Source organism: Apodemus sylvaticus, chromosome 3 (assembly GCF_947179515.1).
Source record: "Apodemus sylvaticus chromosome 3, mApoSyl1.1, whole genome shotgun sequence".
Classification (NCBI taxonomy): Eukaryota; Metazoa; Chordata; class Mammalia; order Rodentia; family Muridae; genus Apodemus; species Apodemus sylvaticus.
In genome coordinates, this window is record NC_067474.1 from 155,204,134 (window position 1) to 155,227,311 (window position 23,178).

The 23,178-nt window shown below is 51.3% G+C and overlaps 1 protein-coding gene across 5 annotated transcripts in view; it reads right to left on the minus strand.

Moving 5' to 3' along the window:
* The window catches only part of Plekhm2 (pleckstrin homology and RUN domain containing M2), a 43,887-nt gene that overhangs the window by 15,402 nt on the left and 5,307 nt on the right, over nt 1–23,178 (minus strand). For all 5 annotated transcript variants that reach the window (XR_007977135.1, XM_052177950.1, XM_052177949.1 and 2 more), the window contains exons 2-6: nt 3,665–3,771; nt 3,399–3,508; nt 2,822–2,921; nt 2,233–2,320; nt 58–244 (exon numbers count right to left, since the gene is read on the minus strand). Coding sequence is in view for 4 of the 5 variants with exons in the window: in XM_052177950.1 (XP_052033910.1) it covers nt 58–244; nt 2,233–2,320; nt 2,822–2,921; nt 3,399–3,508; nt 3,665–3,771 (592 nt within the window). In the remaining variant the exon portion in view is untranslated. The remainder of the gene's footprint in view (nt 1–57; nt 245–2,232; nt 2,321–2,821; nt 2,922–3,398; nt 3,509–3,664; nt 3,772–23,178) is intronic.

Here is a 23,178-nt window from a genome sequence, read left to right on the forward strand (position 1 = left end):
TCCGGAGGAGGAAGCTTCAGGGCCCAGGCCTGGTTCCTCTCGCCCTGAGCCGCTTACCCTCGCTAGATGGGGCAATTGCACTGTCGTCCCATTCCAGGTTAGTGGAGGTAACAGAGTTGAAAGAGTTGAGGGACAGGCTGTCGGAACCATGGACTGAGCTAGGAAGGCGGTCTTCGAAGTCCAGCAGGTACTGAGGTTTATAGTAGTCAGGCATGTACGGGGCCAGGTCTAAGTATGGCGCGTCCTGGGGAGAGGGCGGAGGAAGAGAGGGATGTTGGGTAGAAGCCCGGGAGACAGGCAGCAAACAAGGCTCAGTAAGCAGTCACCAGAACCAGGACAGGAAAATGGGGAACACACACACACACACACATAGATGTGTGCATACCACCCACACAAATATACATGATAAATACAGACACACACACAGACACATGATACACACAGGCAAACAAACACACACACACAGATGTGTACATACCACAATACAAATACACATGACAAATACACATCACACAGACACACATACACACCTCTACACCTTACACACAGATTTATAAAATGTGTGCATGCACACACATACACACACACATACACACACACACACACACAACACACAGAGACACATGATATACACAGGCAAACAAACACACACATACACCCCTACACACCACACACACACACAGACATACAGATAAAACACACACACACACCCCAGACACATGACACAGACAGACAGACAAGACACACACACACAGAGAGACACATGATATACAGACAGACACACTTATACAGCCCTATGCACCACACACACACAGACATACAGATAAAACACACAGACACACAACATATAGACACACACACCACAGACAGAGACACACATACATACACATAGATACACATGACATACACAGACACACGCACACTCTCCTACACAGCATACACATACAGACATCCTATGTTCTTTTCTCAGGGAAATCAATGTGCTTTAGGAGTTAGTTAGAAAATAACTTCCCACAAGGAATAAGGAAACAGTCCTAAAGCCATGGGTGTGTCCCACGGGTGTGTCCCACAGATGTGGAGATGTGGGTGTGTCCCACAGATGCCTCAGAGGAGTCTGCAGTGCTTTGCCTGCCTGAAGACAAGCAGGGCGGGCGCTCCGCCATCACACCACAAAAAAGAAAGAGCGTCTAGACCAGCAACATTCCCTTGCTAGCTCTTGGCTTTAGAATCTCGCTTCCTCTGGTTTCTACCATGGCCGAATCAGATGCCGTGACTGGAATGGGGCGGCTACTACGCTAATCTCAGAACCCAGGTCCCTGAGACGCTCTGGCCTCTTTGGTGTTGGCGTTGTCCTCAGACAGTCACCTTTTTGGGCTTGCAGCTTTGCCTGCTACAATGTTACTGTGGTCTGCAAATACAAAATGGAAACTTCCAGAAATAAATAATTGATAAGTTTTCAAAAAATTGGAAGCTAGGCATAGTGGTACATGCTTTTTTTTTTTTTTTAAAGGAATTATTTATTATATGTGTATAGCACACTGTAGCTGTCTTCAGACATTCCAGAAGAGGGTGTCAGATCTCATTACAGATGGTTGTGAGCCACCGTGTGGTTGTGGAAATTGAACTCAGGACCTCGGGAAGAGCAGCCAGTGTGCTCTTAACCACTGAGCCATCTTTCCAGCCTGTGGTACACACCTTTAATCCCAGCTCTTGGGAGGTAGAGGCAGGTATCTATGTGAGTTCCAGACTAACCTGGGCCACTTAGTGAGATCTTGTCTCAGAAAAATTATTTATGTTTTTAATTTTGTGTGGACGATGTATGTGTGGTGGGGGCTGGGAGTGGGGGCTGCGTATGCTACAGGATTTGTGGGGAGGCCAGAGGGCAGCTTTGTGGAGTTGGTTCCCTCCTTCCGCTCTTCTGTGGGTTCTGGGGTTGTAAATGGGGACACAAAGGTGAAGTCCTTCTGAGGTAAGACACTTCAGGCAATGTGCGTTTCCCCAGGTGGGTGGAAAGACAGCAAGACATGGAAGCAAGAATCCTGGCCATGAGCAGGTAAGCCAAGAGAGTTCCCCTTCCATCCAGGCCTGCGCCCGAAAGGCGCCCGCCCTTTATCTGAACAAACAGGCATAGCCAGGCTCAACCACACCCAGCAAACTCCAGACTAGAAAATGGAGTTCCACGGTCCCTCCCTCACCCCCCCCCTCAGTACCAAGCCAAGGCATCTGTCTCACCAGATCCAGGTCGAACCGAATAAACTCCAGACCAGACACCAAGGTCAGGAAGAGAGTCAGGTGATCGTGGCTGCAGACCAGGGCATTCCTGCCAGACAGAGAAAAAAAAAACAAACAACCGGGTGACTTCTGAGTCTGGTCACCAGCCCGGCTCTCCCTCACCAGAAAGCCCATGGTGCTGAGGCTGGACACCTGACAGCCCACCCCTGGATGGCGCCCAGTTCATTCAGCCACGCCCCACTCCCCTCTGGTTCTCTGACTGGCTGTGAAGCTTGCTGAGGTCTCCAGAGACTGGGCCTGGAGCTAAACCTTACCAGGCTATCTGTGACTGCTATAAACACTCTGTCCCTGCAGTGTCCCCAGCAAATGGGTAGGCAAGCGCTGGGCGTTTGCATAGTCTGAGGCCAGGGCAGACCCCAGACTCTTCAGAGTCCTGCTGGGATTCAGGAGGAAGCCTCAGATTGCCAGCAAGGCACCACATGCTCCACTGTCACAGCCCTCAGTGGGTGACACCGAGCTAGGTCTCTGTCTCTAAGTGACAGGAGGCTTTGGGTGGAGGCTTAGGGAGCTAGGGACCAGGCAGACTTACCTGACATAGTACTTCTGTAGCAGACCCAGGTTCTCCTGGAACAGACGCAAGTAGCTCTCCAGGGAATTCTCATTGAGAGCCAGGTAGAGCCAGGCTCGGCCTGCAGACAAACCAGGGGAGACTCAGTCGCTGGGCAGCAGCTTTTCATTTGCAAGATAAAGGTCAGTGAGGAGCTAAGTAACCCAACAGCCCTCAGCCTTAGCTCATGGTTGGCAGGAGAGTTAGAACACAGAAGGCCGGGGTGGTGGTAGTGGTGGTGGTGGTGGTGGTGGTCAGTGGCTTTCTGAGACAGTCAAGGATGCTGCCCCGACCCTGCAGCCTAACATGGTTTCTGACCTGGGACTCTAAAGGTTTCCTTGTGTAACATGTTCAACTCCCCTTCACTTCACCAGTGACCCACCCACAAACTGTCACATGCAGGGAAACAAATATGAGGCTTTGTGGAAGGTGTTGGCAGCTCAGCCCCCACCACCACTGGACGCTACAAGGCAGACAGCTGCCGCAGGCTGACCCCTGGCAGAACCTGAGCCCCAAGCTGCCCCCTGGGAGGGCACAGCTGGTCTGGGGTCGCACTCACTTCGCCCCAGGTTGGTGGCCACATGCTGTAGCACCTCGATTTGCCTGATGGCCTCTCTGCGGGTGAAGTGGAGCACGAGCACCCAGTATCCAGAGGACAGGTCTTGCAATCTGTGAGGATGGAACAGCAGTGCTGGGCCTGAGTCGGGCGGCCTCGGACCATCGGGTGCTTTGCTGCCACCCGCGGGACTGAGACAAGCCTCCCTGTGCCTGTCCCGTCCCATCCCCCCCACCCCCACCGCATCACTTGGAGCAGCCTGAACTCACCCGTACAGCAGGGCGTGGTCCAGGTGCTCACACAGGCGCTGCAGGACCTTGTCGTGGTTCCGGATGGCAGGGGTCTCGTCCTCACATGCTGCGAAGTAGCTCTGCAGCTGAAAGGAAGAAAGCAATGCTGACGAGGCGAGGGGCGTTCCAGGCGTATGGTGTCCTGATATGGCCGGCAGAGTCGGCCTGCAACTGCCCTGCTGAGGGCCAATCTGGCCCAGGAGGTTCTTGAGGGCAAAGGCTCTCAGGAGGGCTTTGCGTGGATAGCCTTGTGAGGGACAGCCAGCTCGCGGTGTTGGGTACTAAGCTTTGGGGCAGGGGCAGAGGCTACAACTGCAGCCTGGGCATCACACACAATGGTGTCTGTATGAGTCAGACAGACATAGACACAGATACACAGACACACACACACACACACACACACACACACACACACACACGCACGCACGCACTCAGCCTGTTGATAATGCCTGAAGGCATTTTAAAAAAACAATTCCCAATCGCTTTAAATATTCCATTTATTTAGTGCGCAGGTCCCGCCCGGAGCTGCCCTCTGAACGCACCAAGGTCTGAAAGGCTGGGTCACCCGCTTTCATGGCTTTCTTGCCAGAGGCTGACATGGACATCAGATGTACCCGAGGAACATGGCCACATCTAGGTGTGTGCCAGATTCCTGTCAAGCCCCATGCCAAGAAAGACTCTGTTCCCAGGGCTGGAGAGGGGGACAGAGAGAGGGTGGGAGGGAGGGGGAGAGAGAAGGGGAGAGAGAGAAAGGAGGGGAAGGGGAGAAGATTGAGATCACAGAGGGGATGCTCGCAAGCACCCTCGGCCCACCAGGCTGATGCAGGAGCTTGGCCTAAGGGGCAAGATGGTGGCGTGGAGCCTGAGTTCCACTCAGCCAGAGCAGAGCCCTCTCCTCTCACCTTCCCAGTGGCCCGGTGGAAAATGCAAGGAATGAACCGAGATCCTGCCACACCCGGGGTGGGTTTGCGCTCCTGGGACCACTCTGCTCTCAAATGTTTTCTGGAGGCAGCAGCCGCGATGGATCAGCCACACCAGAGAGCACGTGCTCCATGCTCTTGGAGGGAGGCCAACCATTGAACTCCCACAACAAAAGTGGCCTCTTCTCTACGACCCGGAACAAGCCCAGCAGCCAGGCTGACGGGGGACAGAATTCACACCCCAAGGGTCTGCGCGTCTCTCACACAGGCAGGAGGGCAGAGGGAGAACAGACTAATTTACTATCTTCCTTCCTTCCTTCCTTCCTTCCTTCCTTCCTTCCTTCCTTCCTTCTTTCCTTCCTTCCTTCCTTCCTTCCTTCCTTCCTTCCTTCCTCCCTCCCATCACAGATGGTTGTGAGCCACCATGTGGTTGCTGGGATTTGAACTCAGGACCTTCGGAAGAGCAGTCAGTGCTCTTAACCACTGAGCCATCTCTCCAGCTCCATGGACTAATTTATGATGCAGTATGTGACAGCGGCTAAAGGCGGTTTTGTCTCATCTTGTTTTAAATGAGTCCCAATTGGCTTCTTTAAAATATCTTATTATTATTTATTTATTTAACACATGACTGGTTTTTATCTATGAAGTGGCCAGAAGAGGGCGCTGGATCCCCGGTAACTGAAGTTAAGACAGCTGTGGGCTACCACGTCGGTGCTAGGAATTGAACCAACGCCCTCTGCAAGAGCAGCCAGTGCTCCTTGCCTCTGAAGGCACTCTTGCACCCAATAGTGTCACATCATATTGTCACACCAGTGCCAAGTTCTAATCTCTGGTCTCCTCTCCCTCTCTACCCCCAGATATGGTATCACTCAGGCCAGCCTCAAATTCGTGATCCTCCTGCTTCAGCCTCCCAAGTGCTGGGATTAAGGATGTGCAGCACCACACCCAGCCTGCTTGTTTTTTGTTATTTATTAATGTAATTACTACTACTGACAGGGTCTTGAGATTTAGCTCTGACAGGCCTGGATCAAGGCAGACCCTGGTGGTTTCGAACTCCCAGAGCCCCGCCCACCTCTGGCCCCCACAGTGCTGGAACTGATGGTGTGCACCCGACACCAGCTCTTTGATTTCTTGCACCCCTTTGACTATTGTGATGTGCTATTGTCTCCAGTGTCTGTCTTTCCATACTGTGGAAACCTTCATTTTGTCAGTAGGTTTTAAAGGTTCTGTCCCCGTCCCCGCTCTGTGGCATTGGTCATATTTGGGGTTTTACTTTGCTTGTGAATGGATGTGTCAAGTACCTGTGTGGTAAATGTGCTCTCGCACACATGTGCCTGTGATCCTGCACAGAGACCAGGGAGAGGTTCCATGTCCCCTCCCCCTCTCTGCACTTTTCCTTTCTCCTCCTGAACTCTTGCTCATGTTTTTAGGCTGGGCTGGCAGCCATCCTCCTGCCTCGGGTCCTTACAGCGGTGGTTACAGTGGCGTGCCGCTGTGTGAGTGCTGGGATCTAAACTCAGGGTGTCATGGCTGCCCAGCCACCTTTCCAGCCCCTCTCCTTCCAGGCCCCATTTTTCATATTTATTAATGGCCCAGCCTCTTTCCATCGGATCCACAAGTCAATATGCCTTTTCTAGATTATTCTGTGTTGTTGGTCTGCTGTCTATTTCCATATCAGTCCCTATCTGATTATCTCCACTTTCCTCTGCCCTTGGGCACGGGCAGAAGTCCCCTGAGCCCAAACCCAGCTATTCTTTTACAAAACTGTACTTCAAGCCACCATTTATAGTAGGCACATGCGCACACATGGAGGTCAGAGGCCAACTTGCAGGAGCTGTTTCTCCCCTTTTACCTTATGGATCTGATCAGGGGATTGAACCTGGGTCATCGGGTTTGGCCACAAGCCCCTTTGTGTGCTCAGCCACTCTGTTTATCCCAAGCCATTCTTTTGCCATCAAAGCTCATCACTATTCCATTTGGTTGGTTTTTTTTCTAGACAGGGTTTCTCTGTGTAACCCTGGCTGTCCTGGAATTCACTCTGTAGACCAGGCTGGCCTCAAACTCAGAGATCCGCCTTCCAAAGTGCTGGGATTACAGGCATGCACCACCACTGCCCGGCTCCATTTGGGTTTTTAAAAAAGTTATTTTATGTGTATGGGTGTTTTGTCTGCATGTATGTCAGTTATACGGACAGTTGCGAGCTGCCCTGTGGGTGCTGGGGATGGAGCCCTGGTCCTCCAGAAGAGCTTTTAACTTAGTGCTTTTAACGGCTGAGCCATCTCTCCAGCCCCGTCTTGGATTTGTAAAAGAATTACGCAGAACCCAGAGACTATTCACGTGGAAAGATGGTGTCTCACAGTAATCTAGTCTTCCTGCCCACGAACACAGGCCCTGCCCCCTTTTCGTCAAGTCTTCCTTGGGACCCTTGGGAAATCTGACAGCTGTCTTTAGATATATCTTATTGAATATTGAATGTGCAAATATTGCAAATACACACAGTTGCAAATCTACACATGATTTCATGACTCAGAGAGAAATCTACAACACAAAACCATTTTTTTTGGGTGGGGGGAGAAGCACACACCACAGCTCAGCATCAAAGGGGCTTGCTGCGAAGCCAGATGACCTGAGTTCGATCCTCCATACTCACAGGGTAGATGGAGAGAACTGACTCTCATAAGTTGTTCTTTGAGCTCTAGACATCAGTCACAGCATGTGTGTAACCCCCCACATACACACACACATACAAAATAAATAAAAACATGTCATTAAAAAATCAGGGCTGCATACAGCAGTGGCGCAGGGGGCTGGGGCAGGAAGCGGGAGCTGAGCCTGGCTCTGCCTCTGCCTCACAGGGATCGAGTGGCGCTCCTCAGAGAGTTACTTGACTCCCTGATCATTTTTTCTCCCCTTTAAAATGAGTTAAAGGAGAAGTCAGGTGCTGGTGGCCCACACCGTTAATCCCAGAACTCAGGAGACAGAGGCAGGTAGATCTGTGAGTTCGAGTCCAGCCTAGTCTACAGACTGAGTTCCGGAACAGCCGGAGATATGATGTCTGTTAACAAACTCCCACCCCTGGGGGGGATAAATAGCTAAAGTGATTTTTTTAGAGATGAGCAGTCCAGTACGTGACTATTTGAAGCTAACCTAAGGGCTGGAGATATGGCTGTAGTGGTAAACTTATCCACACATCACACACACACATCACACATCACACAACTGGCCGGAACTCAATCCCCAGTCCCATACGCAATGCACATTTTAAAAACAAAATGAAATTTAAACTAACTCAAATGAAACAAAACATCCACTCTAGCAGCACGAGCCACCTGGGGCCAGCAGCTCTGTCCCGGTCAGTGCGGACACAAGGCACCGCCATCACGGCAGGCTGTCCTGCTGGATGCCGCTGGGTTAGGGGATCAGGTAATAAAATGCATCCAAGAGACTCAGCATTGCTGATGAGCATCAAGCAAACGAACATCAGCTGAGGCGATGAACCCCAGGCAACCGGAAGTCTCAACCACACCAACGGCGTGGCTCTGGCTAATACACCCTCCGGTGAGAAGATGCCGAGCTCTGCTCTCAGCCTCGAGATTATTTTATCAGAGTGGTTCCTACCCTTCCCATTTTTTAAAAAAAAAATTAATTTGTGTGCATGTGACCTAGTTTCATTTCTGTTATTGTGATAAAATACCCTGACAAAAATCAACTTAGGAAGAAAGGGTTTGCTATATAGCTCACAATTCTAGGTCACAGCCCATCAAGATGGGAGAAACCAAAACAACAGGAACTTGGGATGTCACATCCACAGTCACAAGCAGATCCAACTGAGTGTGTGTCTTGGTGTGCCCCTAGCCCACCGTTTACACTTCCAGAGCCCAGGACCCCCTGCCTAGGGAATGGTACTGACCAGGGAGGGTGGGACTTCCCATATCAATTAACATAACCGAAACAATCCTCCAGGTATGCCCCAGCCAACCTTGATCTAGAAAAATCTCTTATTGATATTATTTCCAGGTCATTCCAGACTGTGTTACACCAACAGTTAAAAGGACCCATCACAGGATGTGTGTGCATGGTGTATGTGTGTGCATGTAAGTGTATGTGAATGGTGTATGAGTGTGCATACTGTATGTGTGCATGGAGTATGAATGTGCATAATGTGTACACACGGTGCATGTGTGTGCATATTCATGTGTATGCATGGTGCATATGTGTGTGATGCATGTGTGTGTGCATGGTGTGTGTATGTGCATATTCGTGTGTGTACATGGGGAGAAGGGCCGAGATTGAGAAAGACTTTCATCTTTAATTGCTTCTCTAGACTTTAAAAAATATCTTCCTTGTTTTGAAACGGGACCTTGTTACGGAGCCCTGACTGGTCTGGAACTTGCTACATAGACCAATCTGGCCTCAAATTCAAGGAGATCGATTTACATGATTCCCAAGTGCTAGGATTAAAGGCCTGTACCACGATGCCAGGCTAGCTGCCTTCTTTATAAAGACCGAGTCTCTGAACCGAGAGCTCACCAACTGGCTAAGTTAGCTGACCAGTGAGTGGGCTCCAGAGATCTGCCCGACTCTGCCCAAGGAGCTGCATTGACAGCTCAAGCTCATATGTTGGGAGCTGGTCAGCAAACCATGGCATCACGGGAAAGGAACGGCAGAGGAGAGGCATGGAGTGACAGCTGGCCGCCACCTCCCTCAGCTGCAGGACTGGGAGAGCGAACAGTGGATGAGAAGACCAGAGTGATAGAACCGGCAGACCGGATGTAGCAGACGCAGCCTGGAAGTGCAGTTAGCATCTTTTATGCCAAATGACTCTGGTTGCATTCGATATCTGCTGATAACACTAATACCAACTTTGATCAGATCCGTCATATGCCGAGCGCTTGTTCTGTGCATCAGGAAGCCTGCAGAGTGCCTAAGAGTGTGGGTCCTGACATCAGACGTGGGCTAGATGCTGACTGCCACTTACTGGGAGACCAGGGGCAGGTCACCCAGCTGCTCCAAACTCAGTATCCACACAGCTTCCAGGATGCTTGGGGGATGTTAACACCTTATTCCTCAAAGGGCCAGCTGGGTGTGGTGACACATGTCCTTAATCCCAGCACTCTGGGAGGCAGAGGCAGGAAGATCTTGTGAGTTCAAAGCCAGGGTGGTCTACATAGTGAGTTCCAGGCTACCTAGGGAGACCCTGTCTTGAAAAACCAAACACCAAACAAGCAAGAATCAAAGGGCCTCATAAACACTTTCCAAGGCCAAGTGTCTGCAATGCTGGTGACAGCAATGCTACTCAGAATGTATTAAATTGTCACAGCCACATCATGACTCAGCCACAGCCAGATTTAAAAAACAAGCATTTTCATCATGCCTAGGTTCAAAAATCCCTGAATGAATGGGAAGGGTTATCAGATCAGATGGCACATGTCTGTAATCCCAGCGCCCTAGTGGCTGGGGAAGGAGGCTAGCCTGGGCTATTATAGCCAGCCCTTACCTCAAAAACCAATACAAAGCAAAACATAGTTAGACAGTTTACATTCTTTTCTAATATGTTTTAGGAGAGACCAAGAATGAAAAACTCAGTGCCTCACAAACAGGATTTAAAAGTTCACAAAAGAGCCCCAAAGATGGCTCAGTGCTCAAGAACACTGACAGCTCTTGCAGAGGACCCGGGTTCAGTTCCCAGCACCAGCTTAGTAACTGTAGCTCCAGTTCCAGGGGAGCCAGTGCCCTCTTCTGGTCTCTGAAAGTACCTGGCTCACACGTGGTCCACACACATGCATGCAGGCAACACACACAAAGACACACACACACACACACAAAGCAAAAATAAGTAATCGGAGCTGCAGAGATGGCTCAGTGGTTAAGAACAGTGACTGCTCTTCCAGAGGTCCTGAGTTCAAATCCCAGCAACCACATGGTGGCTCCTAGCTATCTGTAATAAGATCTGGTGCCTTCTTCTGGCCTGCAGGCATACATGCAGGCAGAATGCTGTATATACAAAAATCTTTTTTTTTCCCTAAAGATTTATTTATTTATTTATTTATTTATTTATTTATTTATTATATGTAAGTATACTACTGTCTTCAGACACCCTAGAAGAGGGCATCAGATCTCATTACGGATGGTTGTGAGCCACCATGTGGTTGCTGGTATTAGAACTCACTATCTTCAGAAGACCAGTCAGTGCTCTTAACTGCTGAGCCATCTCTCCAGCCCCCATAAAAATCTTTAAAAAAAAAAAAAGTAAAAATTTAAAAGCCTGTAGATTTGAACCTGTTTCTCAGATGATCAGCAGAGAACTGTTGGGGACCACAGACCCATGACCCTCCCTCCTTGTGCCTCTCCTTTGAGGCTCACAGAGGGGCACCCCACTTCTGGGAAGAACTCGCTCTACTGTTCGGGGATGTCCTCTGGGGAAAGGCAGATTTCAGAGCTGGCAGGACACAGCATCCTGCCTGTGTTATCTCCGCCGCCTTGGTGCCACGGTGGCAGAGTTAAGTCGATTCTATCTGGCTCTGTGTAGAGAAAGGTGCTGGCCTGTGGCCTAAGGTCCCGAGGGAGGTGGCAAGCAGCAACACACCGCAACAGCTGAGCAGTGTCTCCTGAGGTCAGTTCGTTCGGCAGAGGCCAGAAGCAGGTGGTTTGAGCCTTCAGGAGAGATAGTTCAATAAATATTACTAACTACCTAGTATGTGGGTATGAAATCTTTCTGTACCTCAGTCTTGCAGTCTTGGGGCTCAAACCCAGGGCCTTGTGTATGCCAAACAACCAGACTACCCTGACTATGCCCCTAGCCTCCGATGCCATTCTTCACAGAGATCTACAAAGTCCTGGTGTTTGTAACACCCTCTAGCGCTAGCGATAAACTATATGCAACTATTCATCTGATGTGGCACCAGGGGTGATAAGTGTTATTGTAAAGCAAAGAAGAGCACAGGCCTGTTATTCTGGGCCAGGGGCGATCTGTCCAAGGATGATCACCGGGGTTCCTCAGGGATAAGAGTTTGTGTCTCAGAGCAGGTGCAAAGGCCCTGAGGCAGGACCAACAGTGAGAATGCTGACGTGAGGATGTGAGCAAGATGAGGCCATGAAGGGAAGTGAAGGCTGAACCACGTACAGGCCGTGGAAGGACTCCATACTTCATTTCCAGTTTAAGGGGAACCCGCTAGAAGTTTAACCACCAGGAGATAGCATCATCAGATGCATGCCACAGGCTTTTATGTGGCACGTCCAGACTACGGATGTCAAGCAGACGGGGGGGGGGGGGGGGGGCAGGGCAATGGCACCAGGGCAGCCGTGGGGCCGGAGGAAGTGAGGGTATCAGACCGCGGATCTGGAAACAGTGTCCAGGGTCTTCAGGAGGTGGGGGGTAAATGGGCTGAGAGGCGTGGCAGCCACGCTGGATGCCGAGGCATTGAGATTACAGATATGTACCGCCATGCCTGGTTTACACAGTGCTGGGGATTGAACCCAGGGCTTCATGTGTGCTGAGCATGCACTTTACCGACTGAGCTACAAGCCAGCCCTGATGAGATTAAGGAAATTTATCACTATTTTTTTTTCCTCTTTGAGACATGGTTTCTCTGTGTAGCCCTGGCTGTTCTAGAACTCACTCTGTAGAACAGAGGGGCCTAAAACTCATATCTGACTGCCCCTGCCTCCTGAATGTTGGGATTAGCGTGTGCCTCCCCCAGGCCCCTCCCATCACTATATCACCTCCCCCCAGGCCCCTCCCATCACTATATCACCTCCCCCTCAGGTCCCTCCCACCACTATATCACCTCCCTGCAGGCCCCTCCCACCACTATATCACCTCCCTGCAGGCCCCTCCCATCACTATATCACCTCCCCCTCAGGTCCCTCCCATCATTATATCACCTCCCCCTCAGGCCCCTCCCATCACTATATCACCTCCCCCTCAGGTCCCTCCCATCACTATATCACCTCCCCCTCAGGCCCCTCCCACCACTATATCACCTCCCTGCAGGCCCCTCCCATCACTATATCACCTCCCCCTCAGGTCCCTCCCATCACTATATCACCTCCCCCTCAGGTCCCTCCCATCATTATATCACCTCCCCCTCAGGTCCCTCCCATCATTATATCACCTCCCCCCAGGCCCCTCCCATCACTATATCACCTCCCCCTCAGGTCCTCCCATCACTATATCACCTCCCCCTCAGGCCCCTCCCATCACTATATCACCTCCCCCTCAGGTCCCTCCCATCACTATATCACCTCCCCCTCAGGTCCCTCCCATCATTATATCACCTCCCCCTCAGGTCCTCCCATCACTATATCACCTCCACTCAGGTCCCTCCCATCATTATATCACCTCCCCCTCAGGCCCCTCCCATCACTATATCACCTCCCCTTAGGCCCCTCCCATCACTATATCACCTCCCTGCAGGCCCCTCCCATCACTATATCACCTCCCCTCAGGCCCCTCCCATCACTATATCACCTCCCCCTCAGGTCCTCCCATCACTATATCACCTCCACTCAGGTCCCTCCCATCATTATATCACCTCCCCCTCAGGCCCCTCCCATCACTATATCACCTCCCCTTAGGCCCCTCCCATCACTATATCACCTCCCTGCAGGCCCCTCCCATCACTATATCACCTCCCCTCAGGCCCCTCCCATCACTATATCACCTCCCCCTCAGGTCCTCCCATCATTATATCACCTCCACTCAGGTCCCTCCCATCATTATATCACCTCCCCCTCAGGCCCCTCCCATCACTATATCACCTCCACTCAGGTCCCTCCCATCATTATATCACCTTCCCTCAGGCCCCTCCCATCACTATATCCCCTCCCCCAGGCCCCTCCCATCACTATATCACCTCCCCCCAGACCCCGCCCATCACTATATCACCTCCACTCAGGTCCCTCCCATCATTATATCACCTTCCCTCAGGCCCCTCCCATCACTATATCACCTCCCCTCAGGCCCCTCCCATCACTATATCACCTCCCCTCAGGCCCCTCCCATCACTATATCACCTCCCCTCAGGCCCCTCCCATCACTATATCACCTTCCCTCAGGCCCCTCCCATCACTATATCACCTCCCCTCAGGCCCCTCCCATCACTATATCACCTCCCCTCAGGTCCCTCCCATCACTATATCACCTTCCCTCAGGTCCCTCCCATCATTATATCACCTTCCCTCAGGCCCCTCCCATCACTATATCACCTCCCCTCAGGCCCCTCCCATCACTATATCACCTCCCCCCAGGCCCCTCCCATCACTATATCACCTCCCCCTCAGGTCCCTCCCATCATTATATCACCTTCCCTCAGGCCCCTCCCATCACTATATCACCTCCCCCCAGGCCCCTCCCATCACTATATCACCTCCCCTCAGGCCCCTCCCATCACTATATCACCTCCCCCAGGCCCCTCCCATCACTATATCACCTCCCCTCGGCCCCTCCCATCACTATATCACCTCCCCCCAGGCCCCTCCCATCACTATATCACTAAATTGTAAGGGAGGTGACGAGGAGCGGTGGCATCAGGTCCCACAGGAAGAATTGTCTATATGTACACTGAAGTAGCTGTGGATGACCAGAGTACGCTCAATATTCAAAAGAATAGGAAAAGGACAGAGAGGAAGGGAGGGAACAAAAGGACAGGAGACAAGGAATACTCAAAACTCCTTTAACCAGTTTGATGTCAGGGAAACAGGTAGAACGAGAAAGCCAGGCTTGCTGCAGGAGTGGCGGGCCACCGCTATGACACAGGCGAGCTGGATGCAGGTGTTTGCACCCAACCAAGGAACAGAAGCAGCTGACTCCTGTGGCTGAACTAGGGAAGGCCGAAAGAAGCTGAGGAGAAGGGCGACCCCGTAGGAGCACCAGCTGTCTCAATTAACCTAGACCCCCGAGATCTCTCAGACCACCAACCAGGCAGCATGCGCAGCTGATATGAAGCCGCCAACACTTATACAGCAGAGGCCCGCTGGGTCCGTGTTCATTCAGAGATGACACACCTAACCCTCAAAGGACTGGAGGCCCCAGGGAGGTTAGAGGTCGGGGGTGGGGGACATCCACGTGGAGACGAGGGTGGGGGGTAGGGAGGAAATATGGGATGTGTAACAGTTGTAAGGTGGATGGGGGCAGGGGGATAAAATATGAAGTATAAATAAACAAACAAATAAATAAATAAATAAATTTTGCCTACAGGAGGATACGAAAGCCCCAAGTTTCGAAGCCTCAGAGTGAGAGGCTGGGTGGTTAAGAGCACTGGCTGCTCTTCCAGAGGACCCAGGCTCACACCACAGCATCCACGCCAGGCAACTCACAACTGTCTGTAACACCAGCTCCAGGGGGCCCGAGCTCCCCACTGTGGCCTCTGCAGGCGCCTGCACGCACGTGCCATACACTCACATAGTCACGTACACAGAAATAAAACAACACGAAAACAAAACAAAAGGTCAAGCCGGCACTTTAACCTCAGCACTCAAGAAGCAGAGGCAGGTGGATCTCTGGGAGATCAGAGGCCAGCCTGGTCTACAGAGTGAGTTCAAGGACAGCCTGGGCTCCAGAGAAACCCTGTCTCAAAAAAAACAGAACAAAAACCGAACCAAAACAAACAACAACAACAACAAAAAAATCCAGAGCTGCTGGACAAGAGAGGGCCTTATTCTGTAAAACTATTTTTTGTTTTTATGTTTTTTTTTTTAAAGGCTGCCTATGGGCTGGAGAAATGGCTCAGTGGTTAAGAGCACTGACTGCTCTTCCGAAGGTCCTGAGTTCAAATCCCAGCAACCACATGGTGGCTCACAACCCTCTGTAATGAGATCTGATGCCCTCTTCTAGACTGTCTGAAGACAGCTATAGTGGACACACATATAATAAATAAATAAATCTTTTTTTTTTTAAAGGCTGCCTATTTCCAGACTGCACCCTGGACTGGTTAAGCTGATAGTTTGTCCTCCATTTTTGGGCTATGTTCAGGCACCAGGCCCAGGGAGAGCTTGCCTGGTTCATCCTAGACTCCCTTAAAGCCAGGAAAATGCCCTCCTTAAGTGCCCTGGGGAGACTAGCCACCATGTGACCGCACCAGCCCCGTGACTTCAGGGAAACGTGGGTGGCGCTCACCACCGCTCACCACCAAGCCAAGAAACGTCTGACGCAAAACATTCTAACTAGGGCCTTGTCTCCCCTATGGACATGTGACCAAAAAAAAAAAAAAAAGAATCCCACAGCACCACAGCAGGTCCCATCAAGCCTTATACCCTTATGAATTGGTCCCTAGTAGGTAATTTAAACGTGTTTGTGTGAGATTATAAATAGCCAAGTGCAGAGATGGGAGCAGACGACCTCTTTTCTTTTACCCTGCTCAGTTGGGACTGAGAGGCCACGTGCTGTCCAGACTGACAAGAGACTGCCTCTGACTGAGGCTGTCCTGGGGGAGAGGGAGGTGTCACACTCCTGTCTTCACAGGGCAGGACAGACCCCACTTTGACAATGTTGCAGAGTGCACTCGGCAGGATGCATCCAGGGCTGGGAATAGCTGTTGTAATCAGCTGCTGCTCAGAGGCCCACAACAGCACACGCCACCCCCACAGCTGCCAGTCACAATGCAGACGGGTCCCCTAGCCCGTCCCATCCCTGCTCTCTCAGAGAACCTACAGACCTGAAATGCCAAAGAAATAGCCTGGCAACATGGAAGGCGGGCACGCCAGCCTCCCTTCTGTTGCCCGGAGTGGGGGTTACCTGGTAACAGCAGCCTCCCTGCTGTCTCGCTGACTGCTAAGGAAGCTCTCAGGAGCCCAAGCCCAGCTCACCCAAGTCAGCCCTTTAAATAACTGAGTTGATGCAACCACACCTAAGTGAGCTCAAATCAATGGCAGAGTGGACACAGCGATCCTCGTGGAACCTGGTCGACCAGTGAAGCTTCCCTCAGACATGGCAGCAGGGGCGAGTGAGCAGTCGCGTGTACCAGGAGAAGTGACAGGGCCATGTCTGCCTTGCACGCTGGAATTCTATTCGGGCCTCTGACTGGTCAGGACGCCTGCCGGACTTAAGTGTGGTTTTGAGTCAAGGTGACTCACTGTGTAGCCCAGGCTGGCCTCAGATTTGCAATCTTCCTGCCTCAGCCTCTCAAGTGCTGGGATTGCTGTGTATGCCACCACCATGCCGGGCAGTCCCCCTGGTCCCCTCGGACATTAATGTGAAACTGGTCCTCGGAGGAACCGCAGAGACAAAAACCACAGGACATCATTTATCATCTTGGGAATCAGGCATCTTCAAAATCTGACTTGTAAACGTCTCAGGAAGAGCCCGAAAGACGACATGTCAAATCAGTGACAGATGGAGAAGACCCGGTATGACTGTCCCTTCAGGAGGGTCTTCATAATTCTGGCCTTTTTAAAACTTTTATCATGAGACACGGTTTTACTCTGTGGAGGTTTGAATAAGAATGTCCCCCGCAGGCTCCTATATTTGAATGCTTGGTCACTAGGGGACGGTGCTCCTTGACAGAATTACAAGGATCAGGAGGTGTGACCTCTTGGAGGCGTGTGTCGCTGAGGGGAGAGTGGTGAGGTTTCAGGAGCCCCTGCCGGCCGGGTCTCTCTCTGCTAATAGATCAGGACTTAGCTCTCAGCTATGTCTCCATCACCGAGTCTGCCAGCTGTCACGCTCAGTGCCACCAAACTCCTCAGTAGGATGATAGCGGACTAAGCCCCTGAAACTGTAAGCCAGCCCCCAGTGAGATACTTTCCTTCATAAGAGCTGCCTTGGTCATGGAGTCCCCTCACAGCAATAGAGCGGTGACTAAGACAATAGGTTACCCAGGTCCACCTTGAATTTGAGATCCTCCTGCCTCAGTTTCCCAAAGAGTTATATTACAAACTTTTGCAACCAGGCCCATCTTTATACTGATCAGAAGCCTGTACCATCTCCAGGCACAGACGCCAGAGACCTGGCGGGAAGGACCCTCACCTAGTCCCTCAAAAACAAACAGATGAAGGTGCATAGTAAATATACATTTTAGCAAAGCTTCTTTTGTGTGAGGAGGGTGCCTCAAGTACTCCAGGCTGGCTACATAGCCAAGGGTGACCCTTCAACTTCTGGTCCTCCTGCCTCAGCCTCCCAAGTGCTGAAGTTAGAGGTATCCATCCTCACTTGTGGTTTTATGCAGTGCCGGAAATCACAACCCCAGCCTCGTGCGTACTATGTGAGCTGTCTATCAATCGGGCTGCATCTCCAGTCCCAGGAAGCTCAAGAACAATAATGCCCTGTCACATGACCCGAACAGCAGTGGCAAGAGCACTTCTGGAGAGAATCCCCAACGAGGTCTCAGTCAGGACCGGATGCTGCCAGGGCTGAAGAACTCTGACATCCCAGTGTTTCTAAGACAACCGTGCGGCTATCAAGTGGTTTCCCACGGTCTCAGTAAGAATGCCAGCACAGAACAGCATACAAAGCGAGAGAGACCCTGAGTGGGGACAGCGTGTGACAGCTGGCAAACTACAGGCACACTGGAAAGTCAGAAAAATAAACCCTCATTTTATGGCTGAGGGAGGCAAAGGCACGTCCCGTACCTCTTAACCATATTTGCTCACTCCCCAGAGGCAGCTCACCAGCTTCCATCCCACCTGAGATGAAGCACAGAGACCTGGGGCCACTTCCTCATGGGCGTGGCAGTCCAGTCCTTGAGCTCTGCTGTCTCTGTGTGGCACTCACTGCCTAGTCCCTGAGGTGTCCCATGAATCTGTTTGCCACAGCCTGCACCATCATGAATCAACACAAGTAACATCCACCAATGGATCACACAGCTGTCCCCACCTCCCAAACCACGCCTGATAGCCCCAGGACAGTAGCAGACATCACCCTGGGCTGGCAGATCTACTAAGAAGCTTCCAAGGGACAAAAGGAAGCAGGTTCTGGAGGGTTTTTATGTGCCTTGTTTAGGTAGGTGAAGAGGACAGACCTCTTAAGTAATTGGACAGAACGCGCTTTCTAAAGGCCTGGGCTGGATGCGGCTCGGTTGGTGAACCACCTGGTAAGCACGCAGGAGGACCTGGCTTTACCCCCTAGCAGCAGGTGTGCAGAGAAGGAAATGCCCAGAATCCCAGTGGTCAGCAGTCAGAAGTTCAGTCATTCTCAGCGGCACAGGAGTTTGAGGAGGTCAGGGCTACATGTGACCCTATCTCAGAGAGAGAGAGAGAGAGAGAGAGAAAGGAAGGAAGGAAGAAGAAAGAAAGAAAGAAAGAAAGAAAGAAAGAAAGAAAGAAAGAAAGAAAGGAAGGAAGGAAGGAAGGAAGGAAGGAAAGAAGGAAGGAGGGACAAGAGAAAGAAAGAAAGAAAGAAAGAAAGAAAGAAAGAAAGAAAGAAAGAAAGAAAGAAAGAAAGAAAAAAAGAAAGAAAGAAAGAAAGAAAGAAAGAAGGGAGAGAGAAAGAAAAAGGAAGGAAGGAAGAGAAAAAAGAAAAAAATTAAGGGCTGGAAAGGCTGGAGGAGACAGGCTAGCGGTTGAGAGCAACCACTTTTCCAGAGGACCCAGGTTAGGTTCCCAGCACCCACAAGGTAACTCACAATTATATGTGTTCCAGGAGACCCTATGTCCTCTTCCGGCCTCTACGGGCACCAGGCATGTACATGGTGCACAGACATACATTCAGGCAAAACGCCCATACACAAAAAATTATTTTTTTTTCTGAGACAGGGTTTCTCTGTGTAGCTTTGGTTGTCCTGGAACTCACTCTGTAGACCAGGCTGGCCTCGAACTCAGAAATCTGCCTGCCTCTGCCTCCCAAGTGCTGGGATTAAAGGCGTGCGCCACCACTGCCAGGCAAAAATGTATGTTTTGTGCATGAACTGCTTGACCTGCTTTTGTATAAGCCATAATCCTGCCTAAAGTCTGTAGAATGCACAAGAGGTCACTGGGTTCCCTAGAACTGGGGTTACAGATGGTTGTGAGCCACCATGTCCCGCTGGGAACCCCTGAGAGTCCTCTGCAAGAGCAGCCCTAAAAACATTGTTTAAAAGTAGTTAAATACTTTGCCTTCCAGGAAGGAGGCTGTCCAAGCCTCAGGAGCAAGCCTTGACCCCTTTTGGAGGAAGCAAGGTTGCCTTTGAGAGCAGGGAGAACTGTCTGCCAAGGGCCCTGGACAAACCCCAGAGGCCCAGAAGGCGGGCACTGGCCTCAAAGAACACACCGTGCAGACTCCCCTCCATCCTTCTAGGCTGGCGCTGGCAGAACCCTGCCGGGTCCCTCAGTCACCCACCGGAGCTGTGTGCCGCTCTTGTGTATGTGTGGGGGAAGGGGCTGCTCACGTGTCTCCGTGTCTGTGTTAGTTCCCCTTTCCCCAGTCCACAGGCGCCAGTGTGACCTCATGAGTCCTTCTCCTCCACCCAAGCAGTGTGCCCATAAAGGAAAATGGCCACCAAGGTCACCGCCTGCTTTAGTCTGGAGGATATGGCCACGGCAATGCCATGGTCCAGTCAGATCCGTTACAGGCTGAAAATGCAAAGGGCGAGGAAGTCTGCCTGGAACATTCTGGATTCCAAATCATGGCTACTTACAGCCAGGAAGGAGGGCATCTATCCACTGTAATTCTTACTTGTGTGTGTGTGTGTGTGTGTGTGTGTGTATGTGTGTATGTGTGTGTGTTGTGTGTGTTACATGCCGTGGGGTGGGGGGACAACCTCTGATGTCTCTTCCTTAGGAACACTGTCCACCTTGGGATTTTTGAGATAAGGTCTCACACTTGGCCTGGAATTCACTGAATCGCGGCTGGGCTGGCCGGCCATCAAGCCCGGGGAATCCTGCTGTCACCGCCTCATGGTCACCAAGCACAGTCTGCTATGGGCAGCTTTCTACAGTGGATTCCAGTGATCCAACACGCACCCATGCACCTCACCAGCTGTACACCCACTTCCACAGACCCCCAAACTGCCACCTGCCTCATGTTTGTCTCTAGGACGAAGACCCTTTTCCAGGACTTGCTCGCTGCTGATTCCCAGTGAAGACAAGAGCGCTCAGCACACGGCAGTCACTCAACCAATGCGGAAAAATACCAAAATACGGGTAGGGCAACCCAAGGGGGAAGGGGAGGAGAGAGCAGGAGGGGGACACAATAAAAATGCAAAGATCTACACGTGTGACCATCGTGATGAAACCCAGCGTTATATACATTAAAAAGACTGACCTATAGAGACACGCGATTATCATCTTAAGGCAGACATTATGGAGAAATGGAAAGAGAACAGGAGGCAGAAAGACGGCTCCAAGGTCACCCTTGCTCCTTCTGAGGTTAATGGTTTTGGACGAGCTGCCTCCCCGAGCCTCCCCTCCCTGCCTTAGGCGGGCAGCAAGCGTCTGCAATGTTACTGACTAGGGAAAGTTCCGGAGATAGGAGACCTGCTCCAGCAGGTTAAATATAAGGAATCCAGTTGTGTAACTGCCTCTTCCTCTCAACGCTTCAAGCCTCAGCAGCCAGAGGCACAGCAGAAATGAAGGGCTTGGGTGAGGCTGTGGGTGTGGCTTGGTGGGGGTGTGGCTTAGTGGGGTGTGGCTTAGTGGGGTGTGGTTTGGTGAGTATGGAGCTGGCCCAGCATACACATCCCCAGCAACACAGAAAACTGGGTGACGAGCCCCAGGAGGAGGCAGGATGGCCAGAAGTTTAAAGTCATCCTTGGCTATGAAGTGAGTTTGAGGCCACTGAAGAAAAAGGACGCAGACAGCTTCTGCTGAGATTGATCAGTGACCTATGACTTCCAAAGATTCCGGTGGGGGATCTTGGGGATTTCAAATGGGTACAGTCCCTCCCTTGTTCTCCGAAACCACTGGGTTACTTAGATTCCATTAGTTCCCACTCTTAAACAGCTGTCTGGGGAAGAGAATGGACCATAAGAAACAGATGTGGGCTGGAGAGCGGCTAAAAGCACTGACTGCTCTTTGAAAGGTTCTGAGTTCAATTCCCCGCAACCACATGGTGGCTCACAACCATCTGTAGTGAGATCTGACACCCTCTTCTGGAGTGTCTGAAGACAGCTACAGTGTACTCATATACATTAAATTAATAAATCTTAAAAAAAAAACAAAAACAAACAAACATGTTTTCCTGTGTGCTTCTGTAATGTTTAACACTAACACTTACAGGCAAGGGAGAAGATAAATCACAGACATACGATACACAGAAGACAAAAGCAAGGCCACCAGGGTGTAAGATGGGGGATGTGCTCAGGACCCCCGGTGTTTATGAACCCCAACAGATCAGTAAGCCTCCAGCCCCAGCTTAAAACCTTATCACTGTTCTGGCCCACATGGGAGTTCAAGACACACGCCCCTAGCAGGCAACCAGTAGGCTGAGTGGGAGGACGGAGGGGCTGGCAGGGAATACTTGCTCACACCAACCAGAAGTGCTCTCTCCGCGATTCACTCCAGGAGGCCGGCTCAGCGAAAGAGTTGCACCATCTGTCCACAGTGCAGTGCATCCTGGGAAGCCCCTTTGTCACCAAAGAGGCCACCTGGAAGAACTTTGCCACAGGAAAGCCCCAGTGTTTCCTGTGAATTTCAGGGCACTGTCAGCTCTGACAGCCACATGCAAGGGCCATGGGGACGACTCCTCAGGCCAAGACAAGCATGCCGGCAGGACAAATGAGCCGCCAGAGCTATGGGCAGCGAGCTACCTAGGAAAGCCAGCCTTCGCCTCACTGCCACTCCCACACTGGGCTCCTCTCTTAGCTTCCTGACCACTGCCCTGTCATTCAGAATGCTTCTAGACCCAACCGCTGACAGCAGAGGGTTGAGAGTTGAGTTTTGAGGAAGATCAAAGAGTCACCTCTGAGTCACCCAACCTTGAGTGTGAGCTGTGACCACCATGGGGAGTCAGACTTGATCCTCCTTGCAGGCCACGATTGCCAATGGGTGGCTGTGTCTCTAAGCCCAGGAGTGCGTGAATTTCTGCTTGGCTTCGAACCATCACCCGGAGCCTTCTAATTTGAATAACTCTAAGCCAGAGCCAAGCCGTCGATGGACTAGGCCACAGTGTTATAAGGCTTCTACCAGAGACGTGATATCTGAGAAGCAGCATATAGAAAGAAGCATTCTGTAAGCCGGACTGGCAGTGCTCGGGAGAAGCAGGCAGCACTGGTCTCACACCTGTTGCTGGGCGTCAATGGGGTGACCTACGGCGTCAGAGCTGCAGCGCGCCCACACTATGTGTCCTGCTTGGGAGCCCGTGGGCCCTTCCCAGCCTGTTCTGCAACCAAAGAGAAAGAGCCAAGGCCAATACCACGACTCAGCAGAAAGAAAGGGAAGCACCTTACTTCATAAAATATGTGTGTGGCTATTATTTTATTTAGATCTTTGCCCCAATGACTCAAGGCTTTGGTTTTTTTTTTTCCAGCCTATTTTCCCAGAAAGCAGAGAGAACAAAACCTAATGATGTAAAACCTAAGGGCCTGGACTTTCATTGATGTTCAGCCCACTGCTGGGGCTAAACTAGCGGAAGAAGCTGAAAGGCCATCCATGGCTGCCTACACCTTTAACCCTAGCACTCGGGTGGCAGAGGCAGGTGGATCTCTGGAAGTTCGAGGCCAGCCT